General features: G+C 36.4%; 1 protein-coding gene across 2 annotated transcripts in view; it reads left to right on the plus strand.

Annotated features, from left to right (window-relative positions):
• The first annotated feature begins 761 nt into the window (after positions 1-761).
• The window catches only part of LOC108975518 (dedicator of cytokinesis protein 3), an 81945-nt gene continuing 65666 nt past the window's right edge, over positions 762-17040 (plus strand). The window contains exon 1 of one of the 2 annotated variants that reach the window (XM_018944048.1): positions 762-1742. In XM_018944048.1, the coding sequence (XP_018799593.1) occupies positions 1709-1742 (34 nt within the window). In that variant the 5' untranslated portion in view covers positions 762-1708. The remainder of the gene's footprint in view (positions 1743-17040) is intronic. The other variant, XM_018944047.1, reaches the window with a different exon arrangement.

Here is a 17040-nt window from a genome sequence, read left to right on the forward strand (position 1 = left end):
TCGCTTCAATTGTTTGGTTTATTTGTTAATCCGGTATTAAGGAATAAAATATTTTTTTTTAATCTTTCAATCTGGGGTTAGAAATGTGAAAAAATTTTTAAATTAAGATTCTCGGGATCTAAACAAATTTCAAGGTAAACTATAACTTTTGGTTATCAAATATTTAAATGTATTTCGCAGAGATAATAAATAAAACTGAGTTTCTTTATTCTCCGTTGAGCACCTAATTTAAAACAAGTATTGCTTCCATTTGCTAAATCTCATGGTACAACCAAAGTAAAGTTTTAATGGCACCGTGTGTTTCTCAACCTTTGCACAAACCACCAAGCAGTGTTGTTAAAACTGTTGAAGGAAGTAGATGTTTCTTAGTGCCTCTGCAACTACTCAATAGGGTACTGATTTATAAAATATAATTAATTTCTTCTATAAAATTATAATTATTTTTCTGCGCAAATTATCCAGTAACAATATTATTAAAGCATAATAATATTACATTTTATATTTGACATAAAATGTCGTGCCTACTGACCATTTGTTCCAGCAACAACTGACATAATAAAGTGACGCGTACTGTATGCATTTGCTTAAGGAGGCTTTTCCAATTGGCGCGCATTATACCACCCATATGGCAGCACGTCAAAGCAGAGAACGTACGTTCTCTTGTCAAAGTCAGCTGCTGTCATTTGTTATTCCACTTTGAAATTGTATTCGTAGCTCCACCGTTTGCTGTTTGGTTTTTTGCATTTTCAGTATTTCTGTTCGGCGCGTTCGTGTAGGTTGATTTGATTGTTGACTTTAAATGTTTGCACTCAATAGTTCCATATGGTTGTACTAGCTTTTGTTATTATCCATCCCGACTCCACCATGTACCGCTGCTGTTGCTGTTGATTTTCCAACAAAACGCAAATACAAAAACAACTGCAGCAACAACAAAGCGTATTTATTGCGGTAGCAGACACAAAAGGGAAGCTTATCGATTAGTTTTCCATCGACAGCCAACGAGCGAGTGAACTGAGTGGAAAATCTCTGTTCTTGACGGTCAATTGTGTTAAAAAAAAAAATAATGTAAATGAAAACAAGTGCAAAATGTTATTGTTGTTTGTGCGCGTGGACGTAATTGACGGCAATTGATGAATGTTTTGCAGACGTAGCTTTAGGTAGTTCGTGTCTCGTTTGGGACAACAACGCAAAACGCCCAAAAGTGATTTCTATTTAACGGTATTGAAGTGCATGTGAATTGAGTAGAAAATAAATACTTATGTGAAATATAAAAAATATGCTTAGAAAAGAAATTTAAGAAGGTGTAATACAAAGAGCGGAAAATTTGCAAAGATAAAGTCAGGAAAAGCAAAAATTTGCAAATGCAAACGATAAGAGGCCATACGTTAAACGGCGTACAGTGCAAAATACAACGAATGTTGAGCAACAACACAAAGTGAAAAATTCCAATAACAAATAAGTAGAATATAGTCCAATAGTCGTTTTGTGAAAATTTTAAATAAAATTAATTTATCTTAAGACGGTTAAGTGGTAAATTGTGCGTTTGTTTAAAATGTGTCATTTATAGAAAATAATTGAGCAATTGAAAAGTGTAGTGCCAAAGCGAGCAGCAGTTTGCATCGCATCTGCCCTAAGCAGATAAAACCAAAGAAGGACCAAGTGTTAAGGTGACGCCGTCGCCGCCTGTCTCTGCTGCAGCTAAGCTAAAATGTGGATATCATCCAACAACAAATACGGTGTTGGTAAGTACAGCGAACGCGCCCAAAAGCCGACTACTCACAAACGCTGGGTGGTCACTGTCAACCCCCAATTGCAGGTGGTGCCAAATCTGTTGGCAGTCGTTGGAAAAGCACCACCCACGCACACTACTCATTATGCTCATATACACAATATACATATATGTATGTATATAAATGTGTCACTTGTGGCTTATGTGTATATGTGCAAGGTTGGGTGTGTTGGGATGGTATACAGAGGATGCATCTGTTTTGGAATTGTGTATTGTGTAGCAACGTGCGGATTTTTCGGTGAATCACGTTCGCTTTCCGCGAATCAGTGACGTTGCAAACTGATGTGGCGTGTACGCGGTTACATTCGCAGACCCGGAAAAGCGTTCAGTCATCAGCTATTCATCTTCCGCCCTGCGCTTTTACCTATGATTTTTGGCTCTCAGTTTTTGTCTTGTTTGTCTTTTTGTTTTCTTTGTTTCTCATCTCCAGCTTGTTTTGCTCTGCTTGTGCACGTTATTTGTTGATTTTTTTCTGTCTTTTTCGCTTGCCGCGAGCGTTAAACTAATGTGGAAAAGTAAACACCGCCGAGGTGTTCTCTCGCAGCATCTACATTAGAAGCACTATGAACGTGCAAAAAATACTCACGGTCTTATGTCTTTCTTTTATTTTGTATTAATAAATTTTAGTTTTGTTTGATTTTATCCAGCGAATTCCTTGCCAATGATTTCATCATATTTTATTTAAGTGCATTCATAATCGCGCTTATTTATACCTAGCGAAATATTATTAGCTTAATATTTTTATGTATTCGGTGTTCTTTTAAAATATTTGCATGCGCTTATTAAAGCGGCCGCTAGGAATTAGACAAATTAAAATTAAATTCAAATGAAGTTTTGTTCATGACTTAATCTTACTTCTGAGGAATGTCCACTGTCATATAATTTTTTTTTTAATTTTTTACTAATCAATTTCGTGTGAACATTTAAAAGATCATGAGTTTAGAGTGTTGTTGTTGTAACGGCTATCCAGTACCGTTAAGGTGGTAAGGTTAAGGTTAGTAGTCATCGAGGTCATCGAACGTAGGTCAGACCATAGAGAGAGGGTCAGATATGTAGGGCTAGCTGGACATGCAAAGGGGTGGTTAAAGCCGTGCTGGACACGACAGCCAGTTCTAAGTTACCGGTATAGACTCAGAATTTATCCGCACAGTGCGTGGGTGGTTTTACAATTTATTTTGTTCAGGGTGATATCAATCACTCAACAAATCAATTTTTATACCTGAAAAATCAAATTTTGAATCATAGAAAACAAAACAGCTTAAAGCACGACTCCGATTTCTTTGGTGCCGCTATCTGATGGTATTGAAGTTTAGAGGAAGTTCTCCAGATTAAAAATATATATGTATACTACTATTAACTCCCTCAGACTTATCTATAATTTGATTTATATATTTCAATGCCAAAGAACTTAATGAAAATTTATACAGGATATAAAAATAATAAATTTTCAAAGTATTCACTGTGACAAAAAAGCACCCGGAAATTGTAATTAAATTCGCTAGGTAAATGATATTTCAAAACAATGAATTTCGTTAAGTTGTTAAGACTATCCATAATTAATATACCAAATATGAGCGCGATCTGTCAACCAGTCTATTTGCAGCAGTTGATTAAGTTGGTACACCTCAGTAGTGCGTTGAAATAAAAATATCGCACAAAGAATTCGTCTCGAAATTTATATTTCTAACCAAATTTCGTTTGCGGAATCGTTGCGAATGTTGGGAAAAAGCAGACGGTGACCCAGTTTTATTAAAAAAACAAGCCTACGAGTGGTACAAAGTCTTCCAAGACTTTCGAGATATCGTGGTTTTGGACGGTCTTCGACCTCTTCAGCTGATGAAAATGTTAAAACAGTGAAGGGGCATCGTGATTGAAAATCATTAGACAAGTGTTAGAGAGATCGAAGAGAACTCGGCATCTCTCGCGAGTACGTTCAAATGATTTGGTGGATATTTTTGATATGAAACGCGGGTCTTTCACGACCTGTTCCGATAAAGCTGAATTTTTTTTTTTTTTGCAAAAATATTTTTTGCTGTAAACAGGTCTCTTTGAACATTTAAAGAAGAAATGAGCTGAAACCAAAAAAAAAACACGCCAAAATTGATATATATTGTTTTTTTTTTCGATATTCGTGGTTTGGTGCATCATGAATTTCTTCCGGAGGAACAGACGTTCAACAATGAGAATATTTGTCAAAAACGGTCGGAATTATGGAAGAAAACTTCATAAATTTATGGACAATTCTAACCGAATTGAAAGCCAAAAACGCAATGAATACCAGCGATCGACCATCGTATCAAATTGCTGATCCGTAGAACCCGTTTCCAGGCGAACGAGCGGTAAAACAAAATTCGCTGAAGGAGTTGAAGCCTGTGAAAAAAGTCGTTATGAGAAGTGTTTCGAGGACTAATAAAATCGTTGGCATAAGTGTATTACAACTAGTGGGTATTACTTTAAAGGCGACAAAATAAATATCGAAAATATATTATATGTTTTATTTGCAATTTCCGGGTACTTTTTTGTTTGTTTTGTTACTACAATCCTACATAAAATACCCAATAAGGTAGTTAACATAATATCTGCTAAGTAGGTTAAAGTCATACATTAATAAATAAAAAAAAGTAACTTTTAATTCATACAAATACTAGTACTTTGATCGATATGCGCATAACTTCGATTTGTTTCGCGGCCAGTTTCAGTTAAGGTCACCAAAACGCTCCTTATTTGAAAATTTGCAAAATTAATTATTCTCATCAGGATGCAAATCTAACTAACGTTCATGAAACCATGCAAGTTGTCCACTTATAGTTTTTCAGAAAATAGTCAGTCAGATTGAAGAATAAAATCCACGACCGCTCCCACAACAGTTGGATCTACACAATATTCATATATTCGAGGACTATCGGTTCAATAAAATACCTCATCATTCTTTGGGGAACATTTTCTGCCGTTATAACAACAATACTATGAACTGATTATGTTTCGTAACCGAAATATGACCTTCTCACTGTAAAGTAAAAAGTCGCATCTATTTAGCTGGTTTATTTTATAAAATCTTGAAGTCTACTATTTTTCAATAAAATGTGTATATAAAAAATTTATAAAAACTTATTACTGGCTTTTGAAACTCTTCTAGTGATCACTTTATTATATTCAGAAATCGAAAGCATTATTTATTATTCTTTTCTACGCCATTCTTGTCCTGCTGCAACAAACCATTCAAACCAGTTCCACAACAATTGGGTTAATAACCGATATTGCATGTAAATATGTAGTATATGCACATATCTAACTAATTGCTTGTACATATGCATGCATATAAGTAAATACATATATACATATATCTACAAATTCCAAATTGCCCCCAGTAAGTGTTGAACGTAAAATAAGTGATACTGAAGCAATTACGATGCTCATTATGATATGTATTTATATACATATGTACATACACACATACTACCTTGTTTGCGGAAATCAATTCATAAATGCATCAATCAGAATATATGCACTTGCTGGTAATTATGTAAATACCTCGGCATACAGTAAATAATAGTAATAAAAACTATGTTTGCATTACGAATCATTATCGCCTCACTCACTGGTTAGGACAATCAATCAAGGCGTTAAATGTAGATACTCATAAATATGTAAAAATGTATGTTAACGTAGCAATGTATGAGTAAATCAAAATCGGATAATATGAAAACACTATATTTATAGTAATTTATATATATGCGATTTAGGGTGGTTCTAAATGTTTATGACATGACTTTAAAACATATTTAAGGAAGGTCGTAAACTCATCGTTAACTTGCCGCTCGCGAGTCATCCATTCACCTCTGACGATAACATCGAAGATACTAGAGTCCAACCTAGTCGAGGCTTATAACAAGTGCATGCTTGTACTGGCTCATTAGCCTATTTTGAGCGCGATAATAGAAAATTGTATTAAAGTACTTGAAAATGTTTTTTTTCGTCAATCCGAGTCAGTAACTATTGCTTTTAGGTTTTCCTACAATAAAAACAGTTTGAACTCGTCCACAAGTGGAAGCAGAATTTATGTTCTACGCTGACTAACGAAATTAAACTGAAAAAAATTTGTATTTCATTTTTTAAGGACTACCCTAACACATACAAACATACAATATACATACATACATATATACATGCTATTTATAATCACTTGCGTTAATTGCTGACAAATTGTTATAGTGGAATCCAAATACTGATAACAGTGCGTACGCTTATTCCTGAATGGTTATACAAAAGTACATACATATGTATGCATATTGGAACAAAGAGCTCGCACTCTTACTGCGGGAAGTCCCCCTTGGCTAGTAGGTAGAACGGTGATTATCTGCTTTATACCACTTCGGTTGAAAGAATACATGACTCGTAACAACCGGCAGCAAATCGTCACATTTGTACATATGCTGATAAAGATTTTATGAAATATTGTTCGCTTTATTTGCAATAATTCTATTGTATAGTTACTGTGTTCGCTATACAAGTATTTCGTCTTGTTCTCGGTTACTACCAGACCCATTTTCTTCGCCTCCTTATCCATTCTGGAAAAAGCAGAACCAACGGCCAATGATATCAATATCATCGGCGTACAACAGCATCTGTACGCTCTTATAGAAGATTGTACCTTCTCTATTTAGCTCTGCAAGTCTAATTATTTTCTCCAGAAGTAGATTGATGAAACCTCGTTTGGTGTCGAACGGCTCGGAGAGGGTCTTCCCGATCCTGAGGGAGTTTTTGTTATTGCTCAACATCAGTTTATACAGCCCTATGAGTTTTGCGGGGATACCATATTCAGACAAAGCGCTATAAAGGCAGCGCCTTTTCGTGCTGTCAAAAGCTGCATTCGAATCGACTTTCATAACAGGTCTTTTCCAAGATATTTAAATTTCCATTAAACATAGTTTTGGACCATCAATATTATCCATTGTGGCTACCCTTAGCAAAAGCCTAATTGTCACATGTATCGAAAAAAAAATTCTGGATCATCAATTAGTTTTTTTCTTTAGAGGATTGTCAACTTGACCGACACACTTTTGATGTTTTCGTTTATAATAGTATCACAGCCTTCTTGTTATGTTCACAGTGAGCATCGCCCTCGATCCATTTTTTGTAAACTAACACATGTTGCTTCACTCAAACTCGAGAGCTTTCAACGTCAGCACGTGTAGTGCACTATGGTAAGGTCCACTCCAACCATAGGAAGGTGTGTCGCTGCGAAAGTTGCAATCAGACTCAGAAAATCCGGCTTCCTAAAAGAACCCCTGTCTGAACACCCGAAAATCCTCATACACTTTGACTTCATGCAGGATCACTTGGATCAGGAAGTCGCCAAATGGCTCCTTCTCTGGCCATATACTTGAGAGGGAGTTATGAATGGAAAGAAGCCGTTGTATGATACGGGCAGTGAGTTTCTTGACGGATGGGTTAAAGCTTGGTGAGGTGGTTTACTGTCAGGAGCTCTCTATTAACTCTAGACTTTCTGACTTTTTCAGTATTTTTCAAGTGAAGGTTGGAGACATTAAGGTACCAGTAGTTTTATTACTCCGGAATGCAACCTCCTTGATCTTACTAATATTACTGGCAAGGTTGGTCAAGGAGCGCCTAACCTCGCTATCAATAGTATTGATTGTCTTTGTGAAAGGACTGATATGGCTGCCAGGCCACAGAATACAGAATCGCAGAAAATTTTAAAGATGATGAGCTGGCAAGGAAAGGCACTCTAGGACCGCTATCGGTAGAATGGGAGTAGATCGATGCTCCCGTATCCTCCTGTGTTCTACTACTAGATAGCAAGGTTTCGCGAGAGCTTAGCGAACGCTGGGCCACCATCGGTACATGCACTGTTGCAAAAGCGTTTTGACCCAAGATCGATCGTCATAAATAAGACTAGCCTTTCCGTACCTGTGGTGCTTTTAACAGGCCCAATTGGCGTCCATGCTCTAAGGCTGGGAATCTTCCAGACGCCATCTGCAGAAGCTGTATGCAAGAAGATGAGGTGGAAACAACTCAAGAAAGTCAAGACTTAAACAATTAGTTACTTTCAGACATCCCACCGAACTGGCGGCAGTGGAAATTAAACGCCTGTGCAAATTTGTATTTGCTACTAAGCGTTTTGCTAATTTATAAGTTCAAACACAGGAGTTCTTCATTTGGTATACGGACTACATATATATACCAATCAACGTTTGATCTCTCTACATCAGCCATCTAACATTACCTAACCTGGGCTGACTACAAATCGTATGGCACACTAGTGCCATCTATGTTTCTGCTAATAATATTATCATCCCACCTGTTAGCTCGTTATTATTTTAAGGACAATTAGAAAGTTGATTTTTTGCCAGTCCTTGTAAATTTTTGTGTAGACTCCTCTTATGGTAAATCGTTTTAACCCTTAACTTACTTAATGAAAATACTTTTGCGGCATTACAGTATAAAAATTAAAATGAATTTAATAAATCTCTAGACAAGATCTAGATTTAATAATATGAAATAAATTTAGTAATTATTAATATCAAGTATATGTGCACAATTTAAATTGTACCGTTAATTTTCGTTTTAACACCATTTTCACTTTTCATCTCTGCTGGCTGCTTCGAGAGCTATTAAACTAACTGCCGCAGAAGTGTTAAGCAATATTAATAGCTGCTCGGCCAGCAAGAAGAAGAACAATAAAAGTTAAGCCTTTCGCAACCACAAGTCAAGTAGCTATAACGGCAAAGTGTGTGGCTGTTCTTCTGCCACATGAGTCTATTTATACATACTCGCTCAAATGTGTGTATGTAGGGGCATACTTGTCTCTTCGATGTGTGTGTGTGCACAATGTCTTTTATAATCTGTTGACACATGTGCCTGAAGTTTCTCTTTCAATCGTTCTTTGCATTTTGTTTTGATAAATGATTTCTATAACATTTTTGCATTTTTTTTCAAGTTTTCTGTTCTTTCAAGCTGCTCTTCTTGTTTGTGTTTGTGTTTGTGTTTATTGTTGTATTTTATAACTCTTTAAATTGACTATTTTCACTCCATTTAACAACAGAGAAGCTGAGACGTCAAGTCAACTGAGGCATCTGGTTGTCTGCCGCACACACACGCACACAATAATACTACGCTTGTATGTGCTCAGCCAACAGATACTAAGTGCAAACAAATATACAAACATACAATACAACAAGCAGACAAGCAGACAATAACAACATGGTCAACATTTGCTCCAATTTAATACTTCTGCAAATGACAAGAATGACCATAATAAAACAGCAGCAAACAATGGTGAAAACGACCATTACAACAAATACCATATGCACGTTTGTTTGACTGTATGTATTTTTGTATGTCTGTAAGTATGGCTGCAATAAAAAGAAATGTTGCTGCAGCAGCTTTAGTCATTGTTACAGACATCAGAAAGCTACAACAAAAAATTTAAGCAAAAATCAACAACTGCTCCAGCAACTTGCTGCAAATACTTAGGGTGGTTCCAAAAGTTAACCTGCATTGACTCAAATTTCGAGTTTTGATAATTATAGAGTATACATATTCAGGTCTGCTACGGATACGTCGATCTCCTAACTGTCTTGGGAACAACTTTAGGCACTGTAATCAACAGGGTATTTCTTTTGGCAAAGCGTCGGATCCGATGTATTATCAGGATCGAGAAGGATCTCTACGAACAATTCAATAAAGAAACAGGTTTCAGATAAGGCCATATTGTGCGACTTCTTAAATCTACGCCTGGTCGATGATTTTGATGTCATTGGCCTCAACAACCGCGCCGTTAATAACTTTCTTCAGACTGGATAAGGCAGCAAATGAAATGCGTCTGGAATTGAAGGAAGGAAAGACAAATATCTCCTGTCATCAAACAAATACTCGCGACTAGGCTGACATGTCAGTGTTGACAGTCATAAATTCGAAGTCGTAGGTAATTTCGTCTATCTTTGAACCAGCAAAACGTCAGCGTCGAAATCCATCTCAGACTTCTTCTTCTGGACATAAAGTCCTCTCTCGACGAACAAAAACCAAATTCTACAAGTCTCTCATAACCACCGTGCAGCTATCTCGTGAAGAGGCGTTGACGATGACAACATCTGATGAGTCGGCATTATAAGTTCGCGAGAAAAAGGTTCTGCGAAAGATTTATTGTCCTTTGTGCATTAACAACGGCGAATATCGCATTCGAAGGAAGTATAGTTGCTGGCTAGGTCATGTTATCCAAATGGACGAAAACACTACAGCTCTGAAAGTTTTCGACGCAGTATGCGCTAGGGAAACAGAGAAAGAGGAAGACCTCTTCTACTCCTTTGGAAAGACCAGATCGAGAAGGACAAACGAAGGAGTGGCGCGCAGTTGTAAACTTGGCTATAACCGCGTAAGTGGTGTCTATGCTATTAAAGAAGAAGATATCTTAGAAGTATTTTCCGAAATTTTGTATCCGACAAATATTTTTCGACTTATTCTATAATTAGCAATGGGTTCACGGGCACTCAGGAACGTACATGTAAACTTCAAATGCATTTTTTTTTTCAAAGATATGTTTTTGAACTGCTAACCTCTGAATCATCATTATTTTAGATGAATCAACAAGGATTACTTATGGTCACTGAAAATACTTAAAATTCCTATTTTAACTTCTGTCAAGGTCATGGAGTTGATTGCTAAATATCAAATCTGGTCTCTACGTGGCTCATTAACCAGCCCGACTAACCTAACCTAATTCTGTGAAGTCAAGTCAAAACCTTATTTAGTGATGCTAATTTTTTACTTTTATAAAATAAAATAAAAATTATTAAAATTGTAAATTTTTCATGTTTCTGGTGTACTAACTGCTTAAAATCTTCGATGCATTAAGCCCCCATAATCTAAGTCTAGTCTAAGTCTAGAAATCAAATTTTTGGCAGTTTTTTGAATTTTATTAAAAAAAAAAATATTTTTAGTATCCTTTTTTATGGTGTTTTTATTGATATCTTAAGAATACAGAAAAACAATTTTACAAAAAAATATTAAAAATTAAAATAATTAGAGGGGGGAAGGGACAGGTGTAAAAAAATGGCGCATCCTGGTGACATTGATCCTGATTCTCCTGGTTTTCTGAGAAAAAAAAAAATCAAAAGAAATTCTTAATCAGTAAGGATGCTGTTATGGTCCCTACCTAAGGGAACACGAAAAAAAAATTTTTTGGAAAATTGGCGACTACCTGAAAATAAAAATCATTTTTAACGCTTTTTTTTGAAATTCCTGAATTTTTTTAAAATATTAAAAACAAAAACTTTGATACGATTCTGGTAGGAAAGATTAAGGATTGTAAAAAGAACGTTCACACAAAATTTCAAGAAAATTGGTCATTTATTAGTGCGCTATTTACTGCGTCACTAAAGTAACTGTAGCTCTTAAAGTAATTTTAATTTTTAAAAATCCTTTGGAGGATATGTTCTTAAGGGTCTAAACTTTAAATATATGAAAAAAATCGAATTTTTCAAAATTCTAGAGTAGAATACCCCCTTAAGTTTGCTGAACCAAGCGGTAGACTAATGAGTCACAACACAGCAACAATAATACTTTTTCATCAAATCTAGATAAAACCTTCCTTTTCACCTACTGAGTACGTAGCTATACAATGACCTCCTTTACCGATGCAACCAAAAGCGAAGACTTCAAGTTGATAGCTCAATATTAGCAAGTATACCTTTTAGGTTATCATATTTATGAAGATATGCGAGTGGTTTTAGCCGGCCACTCGACATTCCTCTTTCTAAATCTGCGTAAAAATTTTGTGTATTTTTGCACCACCCCTCCAATTGGGCACACTCATTATGTAAACTCCAATATATCTGCAGCTTGTAGCTTCGAGTGTTTGCAATTATGTCTATACACTCTTCTGGTAACATTTGTGTTGACTCCGGTTAAGCTGGTTGATTCCTTACTTATTTGCATTTCCGCCTTCAGTCCATTCACAATTGCGCCCCTCAGACCACACTCTCTTGTGGTGCTCTTCGGTAAAACTCGTCATTTCTACTATCAGCATATTTACCGAAAACCAGCTGATGTTCTTTTTCTGGTACACATACTACTGAGATATACATACATATATGTACATAAATTTGTAGAAATTTGCGAATTTGTATTTGCATTGGCTTTGGCTATGGCTGGCGCTGGGCAACGTCAATTGCCTCTTTTGTATTTGGTTTTGGTTGTAATATGCTTCCTTGTTGTTGTACTGTTTCAACTATTTCGCAACGTTGTACAGTGAAGGGATTTTTGGGGCAGTCACTCGTACGGCCCATGCGCTTTTGTCACATTAAGCTAACGCCCAACGGCCGTTGACTAGTAGCAGCCTTAAAGCGCCGCTCTGCTTGTCGCTTCGATTTTCAAGTCATTTTATACTACAACAATGTTCTTATATATTTTTTTTATACCCGAGCTTAACTTGCCAAATAGGTCCTGAGGAAGAGGTTTACATACATTCATCGTGAAATTTCTGTTCACCTGGCAAAGACAAAGCCGAGAAGAACAGTTGCACTTCGATTAGCAGATTCTAGTATTCACTGTCGACGGGTACGGAAAACCCTTGGTAACGGATCGGTAGGAAAACGTCAAATTGTTCAGGAGAATATATCATAGACTCACAACCAGTGCTGAAATAAAAATAAATAAAGTTCGTCCCAATGGTAGAAAGTACGTGCGCCGACCAAAACGAGCTGACATCGATCCCAAGTTCGTTTCACACATTTTTAAGTACGGAGGGGGTTTAATAATGACGTGGAGCTGCTGTATGTGATATAGGTGTGGTAAAGTACGCTGTTATACCCTAAAATAGAACACTGCATAGGGTCCAATTAGCGCTAGATTCGCCATTTTGATAAACCAGACCTGTAAATATTGCTATATCGTTTCATTGTTGCGTTCAAAACATTTGGTGCCCTCAATGAAATAACTTATCTCCATTCTACCTTTTATATTTAGATATTAAATTTTTGGTACCTGATGGATTCCCAAGACTTCTACAACGGGTTTGTCATAGAACCGGATACTCATAGACAAGGTGCAGCTGTAGCTATTATTGTTATAGGACATTCTCAATTTGGACGCATGTTTTCCATATTGCCAATGTCCCCTTTTGGTACCTGTAGGTCTCGGGTAGGCATGTCGGTGTAGGTTCGGCCTTATCAAGTGGTTATAGGTTTCACTCTGATCTTAGCTATTTGTTCAAAATGCGTATTGCTCGTTTCTATCAGCCACTTTATTATCTCCGCCTCGGATTCGTCTAGAATGGCTTCTGACTTGGCCAACTCGTCCGTTTTGACCATTCGTTGCCGAAAATGTTTCTAAGACCGTGCTGCCATAGGAGAAAGGGAATTTACCAGTGATTTGGAGATTTCAGCACGCCAATGATCGGAAGAAAACTTCTACAGAAAAAATTTTCTTCATTGAGAGTAAGATGTGGAACTTCAGGCAAGTATATCCCGCTCTTGACGAGTTAGTCATTATAAGCAAAATATCTTTCCATTTTTATATTCTTGCTCAAGAGTATAATAGTTTTTTTCACCTAACGGTTTTATGTATCACATAAAACTAGGAGAGGTAGATATGGAGTTATATATATGTATGTATTAGGGTGATTCAAAAAAAAATATTTTTTTTCCTTTGGTACTCTGAAAAATAGGTTCCTAAACACCTCTAGGGTAGCCTCTCCAAGAACGAGTTTTTAATTGTAACGGGAAGGTCCTCCTACTTACAGTTTTCTATTTTTTTCTTATAATCATATAGAAAAATGTATATCTCGCTTCCAGCTACTTAAAAAAATATTTTGTTCCTTACATTTCGTAGAAAATTGAATGCTCTACAAAAAAAAGGTCTCAAAAGGTCTCATTAATCGAAAAATCATAAGAGAACATTTTTATAGAGCATTAAATTTCCTACAAAACTATGAGTTTCATTATTCATAATGATTATTTTTCATTGAGTTATAAAATTCATTAAAAAAAAAAATCCCAAAAATAATCAAACTTTAACCGTTAATATCTTTTAAACGGTTGGGTTTACGAAAAAATCGCCAGCCTTTAGCTACGATAGCCAAATTCGCTTAGGTCATTTATTATGAGAGCTTCCAAGCCTCAATTCATTTGGTGACGTTTCATTTTATAGGTTGAGTTTACCGACCGTTGCGCCAAAAATACCTTCCTTACCTACCCTGCCGTTAAAGTCGCCAAGCACGATTATGACATCATGGCGGCTCGTAGAAAACATCTTTGGTCACATCGTCCTTCTCTTAATGACTCCATCCTCCATTATTATTACCGAACTATCATTCTCTGACATTTTTTTGACACCCGAACTCCTTGTGGATCCGCCACTAATGGAATCATTTGTGTTTGCGAAGCTTATTTTATTTTATTAAAAAACAAATGTGGTAACTCTGATCCTTCCTGATCTGATTCTTTAGGATCATTACTCATCTTTTTCGTTTGAATTAGCTATGGTTTGTTTTCGAATAGCTGACTTTTGTTCAAAATTTAAGCAAGCGAATAATGGGAAAGCTTGGAAATAACGGGTTTCAATGAAAATGGTTCAGTGCAGTGGTTCAGTTTATACACTACAAAAAGGCCACATTAAGCCAAAACACATTCCGAAAGTCCTAACTAATTGGCTTAGATTAAAATTATTAAAAGTCTTCCTCAAGTTTCAAGTCGACGGCGCCAGCCCTTTCGGTTTTCACACGATAATCTCCCTTCCTTATTTTTGATTTTTTTCTTACATTCTTTCCACAACTGCTTTTGTTGCAAATTTGGGCAAGTGAATAACGATTATTTGGTCTGGTTTCTCCACTTCGCATGCTTTTGACTCTTAATGGTTTTAGTTTTATTACGTCTCCCTCTCCGTTTTTGTCAATTTTGGAGTAGCGGTGACATGAAATCGTACACTACTTGCATTACGATCTGTGGTTGGCTTTTGTTAGTTGGCTCAATCTCTTCACACTCTGTCTATCATTATGCCACAATCTTTCGCCCCTTCACCCCTTGACCTAGCGGCATTCATTCACGTGACCAGTCAACAGCAGCACGTTCGGCCATTCTCTACTATGTCGCTCGCCATGCAATTGTATTCAATTTAGAAATTACTTAAGCTTTTATTTTCACTTAGATGCGTCACACCGGCAGCGTCGCCGGCATTTTTGTTTGTGCTGTTGCCGTCGTTGTCATCGTGCTCACTTCCTTCGCCGGTCTATCGGCTGTTGCTTCCTGCGCGAATTCATCGAATGGCTCAAGCATATTGCTAAAGGTTGATATCAATGGAAGATTAAGCACTGCTGTGAGGGGTGTTTTTATTCGATTGAATTCACCGCATAGCTTTTCATTCGTTTTACCTATTTTTCAACCCTTACAAGGATTGCATGGCGGCGAATTTATTTTCAATACTATTTCAGTAGATTCTGGGACAAAAATAGCAGATGTTTGATGGCGACGGGGAATATTTAATTTTATTTGGTTTTAATGACTTAACTTTTATTGTTGGAAGAATTTGTGTGGGTTTTTGAAGCGGTCAAATTTCATAGAACTTAAGAGTAATCAAGCAGATTAAATATTTAAGCCCTGTAATTATAAACCTGTCATTTTTCGATTTTTTCGAAAACCATATACATATACATATGTACATTTCAACTCTGGCAATAAACTTTGTACCAGTGCAGAATTCGAAAGACTAAGCCCTTTTTTTGTGTTGAAATGAAGAGTGTCCCAATTTCTCTGACTACCGCCTTAATTTGTTCAAATCCATCTGACGCGAGATGCCAAATATGAACCCATGTGGCACTGGATTAGAATTCTCATGAAACCGTCACTTTTTTATAAATGTTTATGATCTTCTGGAACCCTTGTGGGTTACTGCGCCTGAATCAAAGCGCAATTGTCCTCATTTACTTTAGACTTTATCAATCGATAGGCCCAAAATGTGAAATCATCAACTGACCGTGTTCTCTCAATAACTCCATTGATTGATGCGATTTTTATCTCGTCCAACGGCTCAAAAACCATACCAAACCGTTGTTGTTTCTGCATGCATTGGGAGCTCTTGAATCTCTTCAGGTTTTTCTTCCCGAATGCGGCAATTTTGCTTGTTTACATACCCATTGAACCAGAAATGGGCTGCATCGCTGAGTAAAACTTTGTTCTAAACCTCGGTACTTCTTGGAACTTTTCAAGAATCCATAAAGCGAAGCGATGTTGCTTGGGAAGGTCGAACGGCTTCAGTTCTTGCACAAACTGTACTTTGTACGCTTTCAATTTTAGATCCCGACATAAAATATGCCATGTCGTTCTATACGTCAGTCCGAGCTGCTGCGAAAAGCGCCGAATCGATTATCCACGATCTTCATGTTCATTCTCAGCTACGGCTAGTACTACATATATTTTCTTCACTGCGTCCTGGAAGTGGTACTTGAATTACCCGTTTCGTCTTTATGCTAAAAAAAATGCATCTGCGAACGGTGTTATAGCTTCGGTGTAGCCGAAGTTAACGTTTTTTTTTTTTTGTTTTTTGATCTTTCCTTACCTTGGCGTACATTCTGTAATGCTTTGCGTAATTGTTCCTGTTTCGTTGGATAGCAACTTTAAGCCAAATAGTAAAGTAGAAACACCGGAAGTCTCCTTTTAAAGCATTTATTTTTTGGACAGGTGGCAACTTTATTTCAAAATTATCCTAGAGATGGGCTTAATCTTTATGTATTTCACATTTTTGTACTCTTGACAGGGTATATTAAACTTGCCACGAAATTTGTAAAACCCAGAAGGCAACCTCGGAGACCCTATAAAATATATGCATATATAATCAGCATGACAAGCCGAGTAGAATATAGCTGCCACACAAATTGACTTTAAAAATCAGTTCTTATATGGTAATCTTTTTTGATTGAGATTACGGTCCAATATAATGCTACAATCTACGACAAATGGTTCAGATCGGATCACAATATTTTATAACTTTTATACAAACTGATTGAACAATATCAAGGTAAATATCTTTCTACACAATTTTATAATAAAAGAAGTGGGCCTGTAAAGGGTATTGTAACTTTGATGCATCCATTTTTCCGTTCATGTTTTTTAATTCATGAACCAGTTTCATTTATTTCGAAAGAAGGCGACTCTATTTAAAATATGTGTGAATTAATTTTAAGGTTAATTTGTTAGAAGTTCTAAACAACAATCTTGAAAATTTTATTAAAATTAATAATT

Source organism: Bactrocera latifrons, unplaced genomic scaffold, assembly GCF_001853355.1.
Source record: "Bactrocera latifrons isolate USDA-ARS-PBARC rearing strain unplaced genomic scaffold, ASM185335v1 scaffold_66, whole genome shotgun sequence".
In the NCBI taxonomy this organism is placed as follows: Eukaryota; Metazoa; Arthropoda; class Insecta; order Diptera; family Tephritidae; genus Bactrocera; species Bactrocera latifrons.